This window comes from Seriola dumerili, unplaced genomic scaffold, assembly GCF_002260705.1.
Source record: "Seriola dumerili isolate Sdu_G_001 unplaced genomic scaffold, Sdu_1.0 BDQW01000109.1, whole genome shotgun sequence".
Lineage (NCBI taxonomy): Eukaryota > Metazoa > Chordata > Actinopteri > Carangiformes > Carangidae > Seriola > Seriola dumerili.
The window spans coordinates 936,913-954,970 of NW_019174364.1; the positions used below are offsets into that span (position 1 = coordinate 936,913).

General features: G+C 36.4%; 2 protein-coding genes across 2 annotated transcripts; both read left to right on the forward strand.

Annotated features, from left to right (window-relative positions):
- Nucleotides 1-6,184: 6,184 nt before the first annotated feature.
- On the forward strand, nt 6,185-9,146 carry LOC111222959 (green-sensitive opsin). The gene is made up of 5 exons (XM_022746898.1): nt 6,185-6,548; nt 6,724-6,892; nt 7,867-8,032; nt 8,244-8,483; nt 9,048-9,146. The coding sequence occupies exons 1-5, from the start codon at nt 6,185-6,187 to the stop codon at nt 9,144-9,146; spliced, it is 1,038 nt and encodes a 345-aa protein (XP_022602619.1).
- Nucleotides 9,147-11,630: 2,484 nt separating this feature from the next.
- Nucleotides 11,631-15,475, forward strand: LOC111222857 (green-sensitive opsin-like). Its single transcript, XM_022746739.1, has 5 exons — nt 11,631-11,994; nt 12,119-12,287; nt 13,057-13,222; nt 13,863-14,102; nt 15,259-15,475. The coding sequence occupies exons 1-5, from the start codon at nt 11,631-11,633 to the stop codon at nt 15,355-15,357; spliced, it is 1,038 nt and encodes a 345-aa protein (XP_022602460.1). The 3' UTR covers nt 15,358-15,475.
- The last annotated feature ends 2,583 nt before the right edge of the window (nt 15,476-18,058 follow it).

Genomic DNA, 18,058 nt, shown 5'->3' on the forward strand with positions numbered 1-18,058 from the left:
ATGTTGTTTGAATTTACAAATAAATCATTTAAATTTCATTATTGTGTCATGTCATGTAACATGTACAGTAGTCTTTTTGAAAGTCAGTAAGGATTTTATTAAAATATCTAAATTTTTAGTGTCTAACTATAAACAGTACAAGCAGTCAGTATTTCAAAATTGAGGCTCCTTTCATTTTAAGAAAACCCAACTATTCTGTGAGTAAGCTGACAACTCAAATATTAAATCATCATTAAAGAAATATGAATTGCACAAGTAATCCACTAGATGCTACACCAGCTGCCACTGCATGCAAAAAGTCCAAACTAAGGTAACAGATTTAAGACATAGCAAAGTGGTTCAGTCAGTATTATGGCTTGCAGGTAATTAAATCTCTAATTAAATAAGCTTGCTTTCCTTATTAAAGCCTGAACCCTCTTCTAATGTGATGCCATCAGGCATTACCAAACATTGTTCCGCACAGGTCAAACTGGCTCAGTCCAGCTTTAAGTTATTTAACTTGGTATTAGGGCGCCTGCAGTGTGTGGCAGCCAAAACACTTCTGTTTGGTTTCAGTAAGTTCAAGAGGCAAATGTAGTCAGGGTTATAGATCTGTCAATTTGTAGCATTACAAAGTCTTTTCTCTCTCTTAAGGCAAATATTCAAGAATTGATTCAACCCAGTCAGACATACCTCAACCAGTTAGTCCACAACTGGACTGAGGTCTATTACTTTCTATTACTATAACTATTAAACTAAATTTTGACATTAAAATACAAGCAAACTAGAATGGCGCTCAGTAGAGCGCATACCTCCTCAAAACCATTCTACACATATCAGTCAGATCCAGATTGTTAGCTGGATCTCCGCCAGCTGTACGAAGTCATTGAAATATCTGATGTTTTACATCAAGATCCATATTTCCTGAGAAACTGACGAAAATGTTGAAAAAATGCCACTCCTGCAATGTTTACAAAAGCATTCTTCCCTGGCCCATGTCCCATCTAGTTTAGTAGGCTACTTTTTTGCGTAATCCTGCTTACAAATAAAAAAACAACAAACTAACAGACATGGGTGAAAATATAACCTCCTTGGTGGAGATAATAAAAGAAAGCAATAATTCTTTGCAGTTTTTTCATAAAGTTTATACTGTATTTTGTTAAATCGAATTATGTAATAAAAATCTGACTGACTTATTATACATCAAATAAAAGAAAAGTTTTACCTTTGTGTATCAACTCCATATGGCAAAATGAAAGCCTCTTCAGTGTGAAATGAAAGTGTGTTGTTTAATTTTTTTCAAAATCTTTTCTTGGCTGTTAATACAAAGTCTATCTAAACCTTTGTTATAAAACTAATATTTTTACTCACATCATGGAGAGGGCGGGAAGGAAACTGAAAGGAAGTTGAATAAACAGAAACTATATGCTTGGTTATCGTTTTTCTAGTCATTACACTTAATTCTTGTAAATGGTTTATAGAAAACACTATTACTATAATTGACAAATAGATTGGATAATACTCAGCTACTTATCTGGTTATTTAAGTGGTATTAAGGTACTCAGTGTGGCAGCCAACAAAGTTCTTTTAAATTCATTAACTTAGGGGCATCGAGTGGCACAGTAGGTTAAGCAGGCAGCAATGAGGTAATGAGGTCTGGATTGCATAAAATAAGTAGATCATGATCCCCCATTATCTGCCGGAGGAAACATATCACTAACTTCAAATCTCTCTCTCAAATTAAATCGAAGGCAACTGGACTTGTATTTGTCTGTGGAAGACGTTTCGCCTCTTATCCAAGCGGCTTCATCAGTTCTTATGTATTGGTCTCTCTAGTCCGCACTAGTCTGTCTTCCACAGACAAATACAAGTCCAGTTGCCTTCGATTTAATTTGAGAGAGAGATAACAATGACCTGGACGAATGAGAACATTCACAGACACTAACTTCAAAATAAGTGGATTAATTTAGTCCCAATTATTAGTGGGACCTGTAGAAATAACATCCCACCAAGTAACCGTGGTAGTAAATAGACCAAAATGAACAATGTCTGTTACAAGCGCATACTGATATGTTCAGCAGTTTCTTCAAAATCAAAGCCAATATTGTTATGACAATGAAATAGACAGAAATAATAAAAAAAAAAAAACTTTCCTACTCTCACACATTTTTCATTGTAATACAATAAATTATTTTACTATGTGTCATTGCAATACAAGAACAACGCTGCTTCACTTTTACATAGATCAGCAACTTAGCTTCAGCCTTTTCTACATCATTTTGGTTATGATAGCGATCAGATGGACACTAAAGACCTTGTTCTAACTTTTAAGACTGCACAGATTTTCCACTTACTTACCTATTTGAATTCATTTAGATTATTTTTAAGTATTTTAAAGTAGTCAGTAAAATAGATTTGGTCAACATTAGGGGTTTGTAAATAAATATAACGTAACTGCCCTGACAGCAGGAAAAGAAACACAGTCAGGTGGAAAAAAAGTTTAACCAGGGGGCAAACAGAGGCCTCCTTTTGTCCAATTAGACTGGAATCATGGATTCACTTTTTCAAAATTAACAAAGAATTTCAGTTTTTATGACAAATCTGCAGTTGAATTCATTGGAAACTCTGTATTTAATATATTTGCAACACTAAATTTCAAGGCTGGCATAGAAACAGTAACTAACTAAGTGACGGCAAGACTCAGGGTAGGATCCATTTCTGTTAGTGGTACCTTGGCTGCACTTTCCACTGAACACAGTTATGTGTTGGCTGGAATTGCTTAGAGGATGTGGTGTCTGGTGGGTGGGGGAGGGTAGACTGAATCTAACCTGCATTAAGCTATCTCATGGGGCTCCTTGCTGACAGGTAAAAAGTAGCAGCTGGTAGCTCCATGTGTCACAGAGGCAGCTCATGGCTGTCGACTCCTTTTCTCAAGGTCAGCAGAGGAGACAGCAGGGACAAGGACTGCAGTGCAGAGGGAGCTGGGCTTTCCAGGAGAAAAAAAAACTAAACTAAAAAAACAAAATAACTAGGTCTGCATTAAATTAAATATTGGCTCTCTGCAATAATAATTGTGTTAAGCTATCTCGGCTCCGACTGAACGATCACAAATACATAGTTGTAATATTATTTAACAGTGTACAACATATGTATTTTCAAAACCCTACAGCAAACGTGGTATCTATTAAAGTTGAATGATGACTTGAAGAATGATTTGGTTTCTTGCCTGTCACCAGGCATCATACACTTGCATGCTTATGTTCTGCATTGCTTCTAAAAGGTCTGTGATGTAAATGACAATACACTAAATCTGACAATCTTGGATGCTTAAGTTATACAATTTTACGGTGCATCTAACAAGTCCTGCTCAATGAACAAACTAAAAGCTGTTGGTGTGACTACCATTAGCAGGTTTTCAGAGCATTAAGCTAAACTAAGGTAAAGCTAGCTGCCACGTTGCTGAGTGGCAGTTGTGATGCAGGTTTTAATTGTTCCTCAACAAAACCCCTAATGTTTTTTTATAAGGAAAATCCTCAGTGGAGTAAAACTTTCAATCCAAGCTTTTTGTTTAGCAGATGAACAACTTGAACAGTAAAGAAGAAAAACATGATCTCACAATGCTGGCAGTTTTTCAGTCAATTATTTTAGTGCATGTCATCAACTAGAAAATAAGTTTCACACATATGTGTTGGGAGAACCCAAAGATCTTCTGTGTTAAGGGTTGAGACTTGATGATTTCCCTTCCACCTGGCATTACCCCTCACTAAATGGATTATCCCTGTATAGGAATGAGTAGCTCACTAATTATGGGGACTAAAGTCAGGCGACTGTAGCTACAATATGTTAGTGATGGATGGGAACTAATGTTGGAGATAAACAAATTGTTTTTTATAAATTAATTACAGTAAAATATTTACAGTAATTAGTGTACTGTGGCAATGATTGACAGTTGTGTTAAATAGTTGAGAAAACCATAGCAAATTCCATTCCAGTCCATTTTCTGACTCTTGAGGTGTTGTTTATTTTGCCTGACCAAACTGTAATCTCCTTACTGGATCAAACCTCAAAATCTTTTAACCCCCACTAGTGCCCATACCATATACCAGAGGTGGAAAAAGTACAAAAATATTGTACTCAAGTAAAAGTACCAATACTTTGATGAAATATTACTCAAGTAGAAGTAAAAGTACTCATCTGAAAATGTACTCAAGTAAAAGTAAAAAGTAGTTCATTTGAAATGTACTTTAAGTAAAAGTTACTTAGTTACTTTCTTTGTGTGGGGTGTGAGGGTAGTAAAAATAGGACAAGGGGTCAGAAATCCAAAACTATTTTGTTTTTAATTAAAGAACAAGTGTAACAAATGTAAGTGCAATAACAACAACTTCACAACAACTGAACTTCTTGTTCAGTTTAAGTAGCAGCTTTAAGTTAGTTGAGCTCATCCATTTAGTGGTACAACATTAAACATGCTTACTCTCACGTTTTCTCTCTCACCCTCATCATTTGTCACTGTTGGTTCTGGCCATTGTTTTACTGTCTATGGTTCTGGCGCGTATTTTTCCCCTGTAGGTTGAATTGTTATTTTTACTCAGTAACGGATAGGATTTATAAAGTAACTAAGTACAATACTTGAGTCAAAACGTACTCAAGTAAAATACAAAATACCGATTTTAAATTGTACTTAAAAAATACAAAATACACAAAAAAAGTATTCAATACAGTAACGTGAGTAAATGTATTTCATTACTTTCCACCTCTGCCATATACACACAGTCATGTGTGTGTCTGTGTAACAGTTATGCTGCTTTTACGGTATGTTTTTATATTCATACATGTAAAATATATATAATATATTTTAGTCTTACTCCCAAACACTTTTTATTTATTTTTTATGAGTCATTATTTTTTTTAAAACATCAGTGACTAGCAGCTGAGCATTATAGCATTAGATTTTTACTTTGGTGTATGAGCAGCCACCCCACTTAGCAGACTTAAACTGCAGTTCATTTTAATCTCAACCACATAACAAAACATTTTACCTATAGTGAGGTACACAATGGATACTGCAAACTCAAATGGATAGAGGTTTCAACATGCAAACTAGGTCAAAACATTGTATCACTAAATCTAGGCTCAGAACAGAACCACATCTTTAACTAGTCCGCCTCTCACAACACAGAAACTGCACTCACAGGTGGCAAATGGTATTTTGAGAGGAGCAAACTTTAGTTCTTACTGTAAGCATCTGCACAGCTGGCTGGGTAGAAATTAAACAATGCTTCAATAAGAAAATCTTTACGTTCAAAACTACATTACACCACATTATACCACACAATATCCAATTTTTTTTATCTATCTATCTATGTATCTATCTATCTATGTATCTATCTATCTATCTATCTATCTATCTATCTATCTATCTATCTATCTATCTATCTATCTATCTATCTATCTATCTATCTATCTATCTATCTATCTAACAATATGAAACACAAGGATGCACAGTTGATGTTGTTTCAGTTTAAATTTATATTGCATTCATTTTCATTACATGTTTTAATGCGTGTATCTTTCATACCTATTATCTATCTATCTAAAATGATAAACAGCATACTGTCTTCTTTTACAGTACTAGTGTGGCTGCAGTGCAACTTCACCATGTGGACTGACTTGCACTCTGAAATCCTGTTAACCAATTGTTGCTGCATCCAAACTAAAAGGATGTAGTAACCTAATCAAATTACAGGCGGCAGTTTGAGACTTGGTTTAATGGTGTTTAGGACATAAACACATTTTGTGTAATTAAAAGTACTTTATTCATTTAAAATTGTGCAATTCACTCAGCTCCTTCAGAGGAAATGTTATACTGGAGTAGAAACAAAGATAGACAGGAATTTATCTCAGAACTGTTCATGACAAGAAAATATCTATGTCTATATGTAATATGTAAATATCTATATGTATATATACATCCGAAAAGAGAGTTGAACTCTGCTCTGTTGAACAACAAGTGATTATGGCCTGACAGATTATGGGCTGAATTCTCATTCAGATCCTCTTTTCTTATCTTCTTGATCCACTGTGAGTCGGCCCCTGGGGGCTATATAACCATAGCTGCAGTATAACATGGACAGCAGACTCTTGGCTGCATTAACAGTGCTCCAAAGTTATTCTACTCTGCCAAAACAAATCCTAACTTGCAAAGATGGAGAACGGCACAGAGGGCAAGAACTTCTACATCCCCATGAACAACAGGACGGGGCTTGTGAGGAGTCCTTTTCACTATTCACAGTATTATTTGGCGGATCCATGGCAATTCAAACTGCTTGCTCTTTACATGTTCTTCCTGATTTGCACTGGCTTCCCCATCAATGCTCTGACACTGTTGGTCACAGCTCAGAACAAGAAGCTACGGCAACCTCTCAACTTCATCCTGGTCAACTTGGCTGTGGCTGGACTGATCATGGTCTGCTTTGGGTTCACAGTCACCTTTTATACTTCCCTCATGGGCTATTTCTCCTTGGGACCAATGGGTTGTGCTATTGAAGGATTCATGGCTACACTTGGAGGTGAACTTTAGGAAAATGGTTATTTGCCATCACACATGCAGAATGTCTTATTGTTTATCTTGTAAAATTTTTTGACTCAAAGTTGTAAAGACTAAATTAGCTCTAAGCTGGTGTAACACATGGCAAGATTTGAAGATTCTCACTACAAATTATGCTCTCTTTCTTTTACCAACAGGTCAAGTGTCTCTGTGGTCTCTCGTGGTTCTAGCTATTGAGAGATACATTGTGGTCTGCAAACCCATGGGTAGCTTCAAATTTACAGCCACCCACGCTTCAGTTGGCTGTGCATTCACCTGGATCATGGCTTTCTCCTGTGCTGTTCCTCCTCTGGTTGGCTGGTCAAGGTAATGGACTAATTCCTCGAAATGGATCACATAACCCTGTCCACATCAGGGTTGGCAGAATGGAGAATGGAGAGGACCTTTAATGAATGAATGAATGAATGACCTTTCCACTATTCTCTAGATTTATTTATTTATCTGTGCACTCTCTTATTGTACTTCCTGTTTAATCTCTAACATTTTACTCACCAACTTAATTACTCAGTTGTTGGGATGTGATGATGTTAGGCTACTAGAATTCACCACTAACTTTTATCTCATAGTCTGGGTGTGTTTACCCTACATTTTGAAGACATTGGATCTTGGTTCCTTAACTACACAACCAAAAGGAAAGCAGTCTAAAAAAACAGATTGTTTCCCATGTTTCCTGAAAAGCTTAATATTTTCATGTGCCAGTATTGATATGTGTGAAAATGTGGATGCTTTATGGCTGTTAATGTGGGTGTGGCCAGGTTCAGTGGTACAGGCATGTCTTTGGTAAATCCACTACTATGCTAGTACGGCCACCCGTTGATGCATGAAGTGTTCGTTCTGGCCTTTCATTTTGTAGTTTCATGTTTACCTAGCTACATGTGAACTCCTTCTCAACATTATGTTTATGGCATTTCACTGTTTTTGGGATTATTAAAAGTAGATTGTAATGACATACTATTGATTATCTACACACACTAGTTGCCATTACACACATACGAAATGTGGCAGACTAATGTGTCACCATGATGTGCAGACTTGCGCTCCACTTTTGTTCTTGCTACCATTTTTACTTTGAAAATCTGATACTCATAGAACCCTTAATCCCTCATGAAATCCTAGTATTTTCATTGTACAGTGGCCTCTGACATGGTATGTTGTCCAGTTACAGTTCCTCCTGAAGCTAATGTGTTTGACTTTCAAAATCTTAAACAGAAAAAAGGTAACGATATATAATGTAAAGTTTTGAGATCATGTATCTGATGCATTATTTCTTGTATTCACAGGTACATTCCTGAGGGTATTCAGGTCTCCTGTGGACCTGACTACTACACTCTGGCTCCAGGCTACAATAACGAATCATTCGTTATGTACATGTTTAGCTGCCACTTTTGTATTCCCGTCTTCACCATCTTCTTCACTTATGGAAACTTAGTGTGCACAGTGAAGGCGGTAAGAGACATGTTCTTTAATCTAGTGTGGTGTTTTTAAGTGCAATTTTAGATATTCTGTACAGACTGTATATGGAACACTTGTTTATAAGGAAAACTTAACTGTGCTTGGCTTTTATGACCTGAAATCTTGATCCTGTTGATAGGGTCAATGTGAAATCATCAAAAAGAACACAATACGTACAATAACCGATGATGACCTCCTTTTTCAGGCTGCAGCCCAGCAGCAGGACTCAGCATCCACCCAGAAAGCTGAGAAGGAAGTGACACGCATGTGCATCCTGATGGTGATGGGCTTCCTCGTGGCCTGGACCCCATACGCCAGCTTTGCTGCATGGATCTTCTTCAACAAGGGAGCTGCCTTCTCAGCTACAGCCATGGCTGTCCCTGCCTTCTTCTCAAAGAGCTCAGCATTGTTCAATCCTGTGATCTATGTGTTGATGAACAAACAGGTATGGAATTTATAGCACTTGTAAGCAGTGTACATACACTTAATACACTGTTGATAAAACCCGTTAACAGAGTAATGAGCAGATAAATGGATAGTTTTTTTTTGTGTTTAGTAATGTATTTTTAACTTCCCTTATAAAAGTAACTTAAAACTTAAAACACACAGCGTAACATGATTGTAATCAACTGAACACATGACTAAGTAATTGTAGTGTTAAAAAGCATATTCAAGTGTTTAAACACATGTAAAAAAAATCAAAGTATGCAAAAACATTTTATATTATTACTATTAGGTTAGTTTGTCAATTATTCATTATCTGTATATACTCTAATTACATGTAGGGATGCTTCACAGGAGGAATTTAAGTTTTTGACAAATACATTAATGACCACTTACAGTGTCCATTTAGCTGCACATATACAACTACATTATAGTTATAAGTTATAAACCATATATTTATTTATATACTTTTAATGCAAAATTTCGCATTACAAAACGTTTTGTTTTTGTTAAATGTTCATTGATTCTTAATTTTTTAATCATACAATATACTGCGTGTTTTCAGTTCCGTAACTGCATGCTGACCACTGTTGGAATGGGCGGTATGGTGGAGGATGAGACCTCAGTTTCAACCAGCAAGACAGAAGTATCCTCTGTCTCTTAAGAATAATAACAACACTTCTTCGGACGTCCACCTTCCTGATGTCTTCCGGATTCTGAATGGCTATCTTGAAATGGAAATAATAAGCAAATGGATACAGACAAATGATCTTTTCTGCAACAAATGGACGGCTGAATCTCGACAACGCTAATGGATTTTTCAAATGGACTAATAATGATTTCAATACAGATGGTGGTGTCATTTTGTTACTTTCAGTAGGGTCTCCAAGAAATACTGCAGGTTCCTAAACATCACCTACAAACCTTCACATGCTGTACAGTGATATCTGACACCAGGTATAGCATGTGAAGCTTTTCTCTCACAGCAACATTTCTTGTTGAACATTAGTCAAAGTAATTCTGCTATTCAATGAATGGAAATATCAACATAAAAATCATAAAAATGTACCAGTGCTTATTTTGTTCTGCTATATTGAAACTTTATTTTTTGAAGGTCAGAACTGATTTTCTTGGCCGATTGTGTATATATTTTATAAATACTTATCACATTTGAAATGTAGGTCAATAAATGCATGCATCCAAACTGTGTCTGTTTCTTTTATAACACACCTTTTATGAAAAATACATCATTTTACACAGTTTTTTAAAGTTGAGCTCATCTGTTCTTTTATTTGTGAAAAAACTATTTTTTTCAACAGTGTCTTTAGTCCTTTTCTGGCAGGCGAGCACCTCTGCTGGTTTTTAACTGTTAAATTGGGTGATTGATTTGCATGGGCTTATTAAGATAAAAAAACAACTACTATGATTATGATTGGATGATGCAGCTCCCAGGTGCCCCACATTTCCCTCACAGACATGTAGGCCTGGTGAATTAGTGGAACTAAATCGATAGTGAGTGACTGTAAGTGTGTGCAATTGTATGTCTATAACTGGTTAGCCAAGTATTGGGCTGGGATCTGTCCAAGTTGTGTCCAACCTCTCACCTAGTGTGAACAAATGGATTATTACAATTGACACTAAATTATTCCTTTATTTAAACTTTATTTATATAGCACCTTTCTTACACAAGATGCAGCTCAAAATGCTCAATGAAATAAAATAACAAAAGAGCAGCCATTTGTATTTTTAAACAGTTAAAAAAAAGAGGATAGATGCAGTTCACAGTAATTTTGTGTTTCAGCTTTAGCATTCAGGGATTGTGCGATCTGCCTACATTTGTGTCAGTTTACCCTTTGTTTTTTTTTAAAATAACAAAACTGGTCATTTGTCAAGAAAGACCTTTATGACTGCAACTCACAGTTACTCACGGTTAATACTGAGAGAAGATCGTGGTCATGGAAAAGGGTTCCTCTCACAGACAGACTAAACAAAATCTACAGATACATAGAGAATTATTTGCTGTCCACCAAATGCCGATTTCAACATACTCCAGCCAGTGTTAGTCTGAATAGGAATAATCTGATAGATTCTTAAAAAATAAATGAATAAATAAATAAAACAATAACAGTGACCAAAAAATGTATTCAGCATTGTGGCAGAATATATATGACATAGATACATACATGTCAAGGACAATCTCTGCTCTTACAACTATCAGTCAGTGTTGTCTGCAGACGTCACTTGTTCTCTGCGGTGGTCATTAAGGTGAAAGGAAGTGGGAGGTATTTCTGTTGGTCCTCTTACAAGCACCAATGAGATAAGTGGTACTTATATAAGTATGTCAGTCCAATATTTAGTTTAGTTTTTTTGACACAAAAGATAAATATGTGTGACCATGAGCATAATTTACTGCAATGATCTACAGTGCATTTTATACAATCAATAATTCATCCAGCTGAAATACTTACAGTTATTAACACTGAACACAATAAAATAATTATTATAAAGTAAAGTAAAAAAAAGAGAGATGAGTTCAAAAAAAAAGAAGGCTTTTTTCAGCAACAGCCCTTGCTGCATGTGTGGAGCTTTTATAGATTTATTGAGTTTAAATTAAATCACAAGTAAAGACATCTCATGCAATTTAAGCATAATATTATTTTATGTCGGCAGTGTCAGCTCTCAGGATTGTGTCAAATTTCTAGCATTTAAAACAAGGGCAAATCATCTTCTCAGTAATACAAACAACATTAATAAGAACCATTGAAATGTGTAAGAGGTCATTAGTTGTGTGGTAGGCTATATATGATTATTCAAAATGAGAAGTTTTTCTCTTTAAACAAGTAAGAAAACTTTAATTTGTTAGAATTTGCAAAGAGGTTTTACTTATACTCAAGCACAACTGCAAGGACTAACTTCATAAGAAGAAAAAAAAGAAGAAAAAAAAAAAGGCAGGCAGAGATGGTGAAATTAAGTGGATGATTATCCGGTGTTACCATGAATTACAGGGGCTTACCTAAAAAGACTTATTCTCAATCCCCCTGTAATCCACTTTTTGAACAGTATAAAGCTGACACTTAGACTTGCAAATGACCTGCAGAGGGGCTCTTTACTGCATTAGACAAACAACGCACATCATCATTGAAAGAAGATGGAGAACGGCACAGAGGGCAAGAACTTCTACATCCCCATGAACAACAGGACGGGGCTTGTGAGGAGTCCTTTTGAATACCCACAGTACTACCTGGGGGATCCATGGCAATTCAAACTGCTTGCTGTCTACATGTTCTTCCTGATCTGCACTGGCTTCCCCATCAACGCTCTAACTCTGTTGGTCACAGCTCAGAACAAGAAGCTCCGGCAACCTCTCAATTTCATCCTGGTCAACTTGGCTGTGGCTGGACTGATCATGGTCTGCTTTGGGTTCACCATCACCTTCATAACTGCAATTAACGGCTATTTTATTTTCGGACCAATGGGTTGCGCCATTGAAGGGTTCATGGCTACTCTGGGAGGTACATGATTAAATGTTACTGCCTATTATTGCTTCATATAGTACTTCATATAGTACTTTAAATATCCACTAAAAGTCAACTACAGGTATAAAGAGATGTTTCCTATTCTTTCTTTGTCTTACAGGCCAAATTGCTCTCTGGTCTTTGGTTGTCCTGGCTGTTGAGAGATACATTGTTGTCTGCAAGCCTATGGGAAGCTTCAAGTTCACCGCAAGTCATGCAGGAGTTGGAGTTTTTTTCACCTGGATCATGGCTCTTGCTTGCGCCGCCCCTCCACTGGGTGGCTGGTCCAGGTAATTCAAATATCATGCATCTTCATCTATGCACTAAAATGGACACATTCAGAGAAACTACACATTGAGATAGGTTCACGTTCAGACAGATATTGTCTAAGTATATTAGGGTCCCAAACTCCCATGGTGCTAAGACTGTAACTAATCATGCGAAGAAAAAAAAAGGACTCTGTAGCTATTTTGTGAAAGAAGTCGGCAGCTTAGAAGAAAACTGTACACAACTGGTGCTAATTACAACAATAACAGTTTGGGTATTCAGACCCATCACTTAGTGAAAAAAAAGTAATAGTGCAGTTTAAAACAAGTTAAACCAATGCATTCAAAATGCTATTTGAGTAAGGATATGATATAGTACAAGCAAACTCCTGAACAGATGAAAAGACAAAACAAAAGTAGCGCTCTGATGATGACTATGGTGCGGCACAAAGAGCAGTTTGAGCTCTCTACACAAATTTAATTTTCCTACAGTTCAAAAAGAAGTGAGACCCTATACAATATAATGTGCTTCATCCAAATCTCCTGCTGTTTCCTCATTTGTTGTTCCACAGCTGATAAAATTGGGCAGGGTGCAGCTATCGTGCCAACATGTATCTAAACGATCAGATCAATTTGTAGCTATCGAATAAAAATAGATCTGAAAATAAAACCAGAAAAGTGTAGCTGAAAAGTTTTCTTGCTTCCAAAATGCACTTGTGTAAGAGTGAAAAGCATATTCATAAACATCAGTGCTGAATGATTTTCTCTGCTGTCCCTCTCTGTTCTCACACAGGTACATTCCTGAGGGTCTGCAGTGCTCTTGTGGACCAGACTACTACACTCTGGCCCCAGGCTACAACAACGAATCATACGTCATGTATATGTTCATCTGCCACTTCTGTGTCCCAGTTGGAACCATCTTTTTCACTTATGGAAGCCTTGTGCTGACAGTCAAAGCTGTAAGTCTTACTTTCTTAACTAAAGGGTAGTGTAATAGACTGTGTGGGGGGACAACTGCCATCCCACAGAAAAACTCCCCTGTACCCTGACTTTAATTGCTACACCCTGTGCCACACTTTTATCATCACATTGATAGTATTTTCTGCTTTCTTATGTTCTCCTCTACCGTAAAGTGTCTTTGAGTACACAGAAAAGCATTATATGAGTCATATTTGTCAATATTATTGTTTTATAATTTGATTATGCTGTTTTAATGGTAATATATAACATGTCATGTGCAGGGTTTTCAAAAGACTATTCTTTATTGACTGTTCAATTGCTTGGCTTAGCAATGGGTTTGCATTTTTTGCATCTTGATTTAATGGTTTGGTCATTATAAACTCATCTGACAATTATATTCTCAATCATTTATCATTTTACCTCAAGATGGATCTTCAAATTGTTGTTTTGTCTGACCAACAGTCCAAAAGCCCATATTATTAAATTTGCAATATTATAAAACAGAGAAAAGCTAAAACTTTAACGTGTAAGAACTTGTACACAGTCAGTGTTTGGCATTTATGCTCCATATTGTGCTAAGAGCTGCTGTATGTATGTCTGGCTAACCTCATTCCTGCTCTTCTGTTCATCACATTTCAGGCTGCAGCCCAGCAGCAGGACTCAGCATCCACCCAGAAAGCTGAGAAGGAAGTGACACGCATGTGCATCCTGATGGTGATGGGCTTCCTCGTGGCCTGGACCCCATACGCCAGCTTTGCTGCATGGATCTTCTTCAACAAGGGAGCTGCCTTCTCAGCTACAGCCATGGCTGTCCCTGCCTTCTTCTCAAAGAGCTCAGCATTGTTCAATCCTGTGATCTATGTGTTGATGAACAAACAGGTCAGTTTATTACTGCGGTGTAGCAACTGTTACTGCCGCCCTGTCACCCTTTATAAAGGGTTTATAAGTTGAAAGTAATGGCTTCTTTTTCAGTTATTAGCCATTAATGAGAACAACGTTTTGTGTTGCCAGATTGGGAAAAATCCCTCCAGTTTTTGAGCCATTAAAAATCAAGTCATTAGTAAAGAAGAGTTAACCGCCAGGTCTGCAGTTATGTAATAAATATTCAATGAATGGTAAAAACATCAAGCCTGCAGTTATTAGAGGTTCAGGAGTTTCTCACTCTCTAATGAGCCAATGGCAAAAATGAGTCATAAGTCATTTTAAATGTTGGGAGTAATTAATGAAGTGTTGCAGGTATGCAGTGTAAATATGAAGTTGCTAATATGTGAATTTTGGACCAGACGCTCTGCAGTACTCCACATTAATCGATTTATTGATATTCCTAAACTAAAAAGACAGATCAAGTGTCCTGCAAGAAAAGCATGAACACTATAGTCACAACCTGGCAACCCAAACTTTGTTGTTATTAATAGCTTATACTGTGACTTATCAAAAAATTGGTACCCAACAAGGCACCACTTTATTTTATGTCCCTCATTTGCTATTTATAAGCAGTATATAATAGTTGAATTAATGATTTAAAATTATCCCAAGTGTAGTTGTAAGCAGATATAAGTGTTTATTAATATTAATAATATATTAATATTTTTTAACGACTCTAATGCCTCCTGTGGGCACCCATAAATGGAGGTTTGTGTATAAACAGATAACAATAATTATCCTTATAGCTACTTGGTACATTAGCTATATTACTTATAGGCTATTATGACTACATTATAAAGACCACTTATTTAAAGTGTTTATTAGACTAAACACTTCTTGTAAAAGAAATGCTTTGTATACTGTTTATAGGAAATTGATGCTTTTTATGTTGCTTTTCTGACACAGTTTTTCATATTAGTGCTTATATACTTAATGATTTGCTGAGTTACTGTGATTTAGAAACACATTTTAAAATTCTGAAGTCCACCTTAATATATCAGTTATACAGTTATATTTGGTCTCGTATAAACAGGAAATGAGGGTTTGTTCTTGTGAGATTTATACATAACATTGTAACACTGTATCTCATCTTATGTTTTCTCATTTGCAGTTCCGTAACTGCATGCTGAGCACTATTGGAATGGGTGGTATGGTTGAAGATGAGACCTCAGTATCAACCAGCAAGACAGAAGTGTCCTCTGTCTCTTAAGAATAATAACAACACTTTTCTGGACGTCCACCTTCCTGATGTCTTCCGGATTCTGAATGGCTATCTTGAAATGGAAATAATAAGCAAATGGATACAGACAAATGATTTTTTCCGCAACAAATGAACATTAATCTCAGATACATGCCAATGGCAGCGTTAAACCGTGCACATGCTTTATTTTTGTGTGTGTGTCTTTGATAAAAACAGGACTTCAACATCAGAAACACAGTCTGAAGTGTTTTCTTGTAAAAAATGTTGATGGAAACAAATGCTTGTGATATGTTTGGATGGGTGAGTGGGTCAGAATAACCTTTGTATATGTACAATGTGGAGAGGTTAGCATATTTGCTGGCCCTATGTCATGATATTCTGTATATATTTTATAAACAAAAAAAATGTGTAGAAAAAAAGTTATTAAATGCATGCATGAAAATGACCTATTGGTGTTGTTGTTTTTAGCATTCAAAAGTTGAATTCAAATTTTGTTTTACTTGGAAACTGTTAAAACATTCTGAGAATTGCAAGTATTGCATTATAATTTTGATGGGACCGTTCTCTTTTCTTGGTCGCACTTATCCTGTAGCCAGCCTACAGCCTTGCATGGACCACTAATTTGTATTTACTAATAAGTAACAGTTACTTTAATGCCTCAAATAGGTGGCAAAGGAAAAAGTTACATGTTGTCTTAGATGTAATAATTTCTTCCAGTATCATTTCGTGCCCAAACCTGTCAGGACATATACACAACTACTCAAGATTTTCTAATAATTAGATAACCTAACAAGTACATAGCAACAGTAAGTAGCAGTATAATAAGCAGAATAACTTTATAATGATGGATATGCAGCACAGACAGTTCAGCAGAAATGTAACTTCTTTGGAGCTTAAAAGAGAAACATGCTTATATCACAATATTCATAATCATCATGATGTAGTAAATTTTCAGGAAAATCAATCAATGTCCTAACAGTAGGTTATATATTGTCATGTCACCAACCCTGACACAGTAGTCTCATTCATTGCTTTCAGCACATCCGGATGAACAACTCAAAAAAACTGAAAAAAACTAATATATTTATACAAAATATGCATTATGCTTGTTGGTATGAGGTTTACAGGAGTACGGCGAAATACAGGGGCAAACATGTATAAGTGATAAAGATTGAAATGGTTCTCAAAAACAATGAAAATGTGTAAATACAAAAATAAGTACAAACCTTACAAGATTAACTCCACAGTAAAAGAAGTAGGGCAGTACATTGTGAAATTGGTCATTGCTGACCCTGACCCTATTTACAGGCTAAAAATAGAAAGGTTAATGAAATAGCGAATGTAGTAAAATTAGGTTCAATGATTTCTGTGGTTGAATACCCCAACCTGAGGAGTGCCACACACCACAAAAGAGGTCCCCTCAGCTAAACCCTATAATCTAGTAGTAGTAGTAGTAGTCGTAGTAGTAGTAGTAGTAGTATTGTATTTGTCCCTGTGGGGAAATTGGTTTGCAGCATTATCACAGGCATTTCAAAAAAAAAAAGAAAAAAGAAAAAACAACATTCGATAAAGACAGCTTAGGATATACAACATGAAAAATTTCCACTTCACGCCTTGCAGCATTATTAAAAACATAATGGCTAAGATGGTCGCACCTGCTGCCCAGACCAGCTGGACAGTAAGGTGCACAGTGAACAGCTAAGGTGACTAAACAGAAAGGTGCATTATTTGTTTAAGAGCTTAATTGCTTGTAGTACAAATGAAAACTTTGACCTTTTTTTGGTGAATGGGGGCGGACGGGAGCGTCGCCCGGATGGCAAAAGTTCGAAAGATGGAGCAAGGGGGTGCTGCTGGTCACCCACAATGAGCAGTTTACTTGCCATTAATACAGTATTTCTGACCAACTGTTTTTAATCTAGAATTTCTCTGTATGACTATTATTTGGGAAAGGTAATAAATACCCCAAATAACTACATCACATACAGAAAGTTCAGGTCACATACATAAAAAAGCCCGGCAGAGGATGTACTTTTGCTGTGACTACCAAAGTACATCCTCTGCTGGGCCACATGCGGGAGCTGTTGACCCAGTTCTACACAGAAGTCATTCAGTCTGTTCAATGTGCTAATCTGCCCTCCCTCTGGGACTTCCTGAGTAAGAAAACAAGCAGGAAAAAAATTAAGAGCCTTAACCCTGAACAATTCAACTTTTGCCCTCTGGTGGGTGCTACAGATCACTGTATACCACACTGACCATGACACAAGAATCTCTTTGCTCCCTGAAGCACTATGCTTTATATACAGACCCTTTCCAAAAAATTAGAATATCATGGAAAAGTTGTTTAATTTCCATAATTCCATTCAAAAAGTTAAACTTTCATAGATTATAGATTCAGGGCCCACAATTTAAATGATTTCAAGTATTTATTTGTTTATTTTTACATAATTTGGGCTTCCAGCTCATAAAACCCACGAAAACAGGAATTCAAAAAATTAGAATACTGTGAAGAAATCAGCCCAAATTTTGCAGGGCATGAATGTTTTAAACTGAGTGTCCCACACTAATCATCTACTAAACTCAAAGCACCTGCAATTGTCTCAGTTCGGTTCAATATGGGGAAGAATGCAGACATGACAACTGGCCAGAAGACCATCATTGATACCCTCCATAGGATGGGTAAGCCACAAAAGTTCATAGCTAAGGAGGCTGG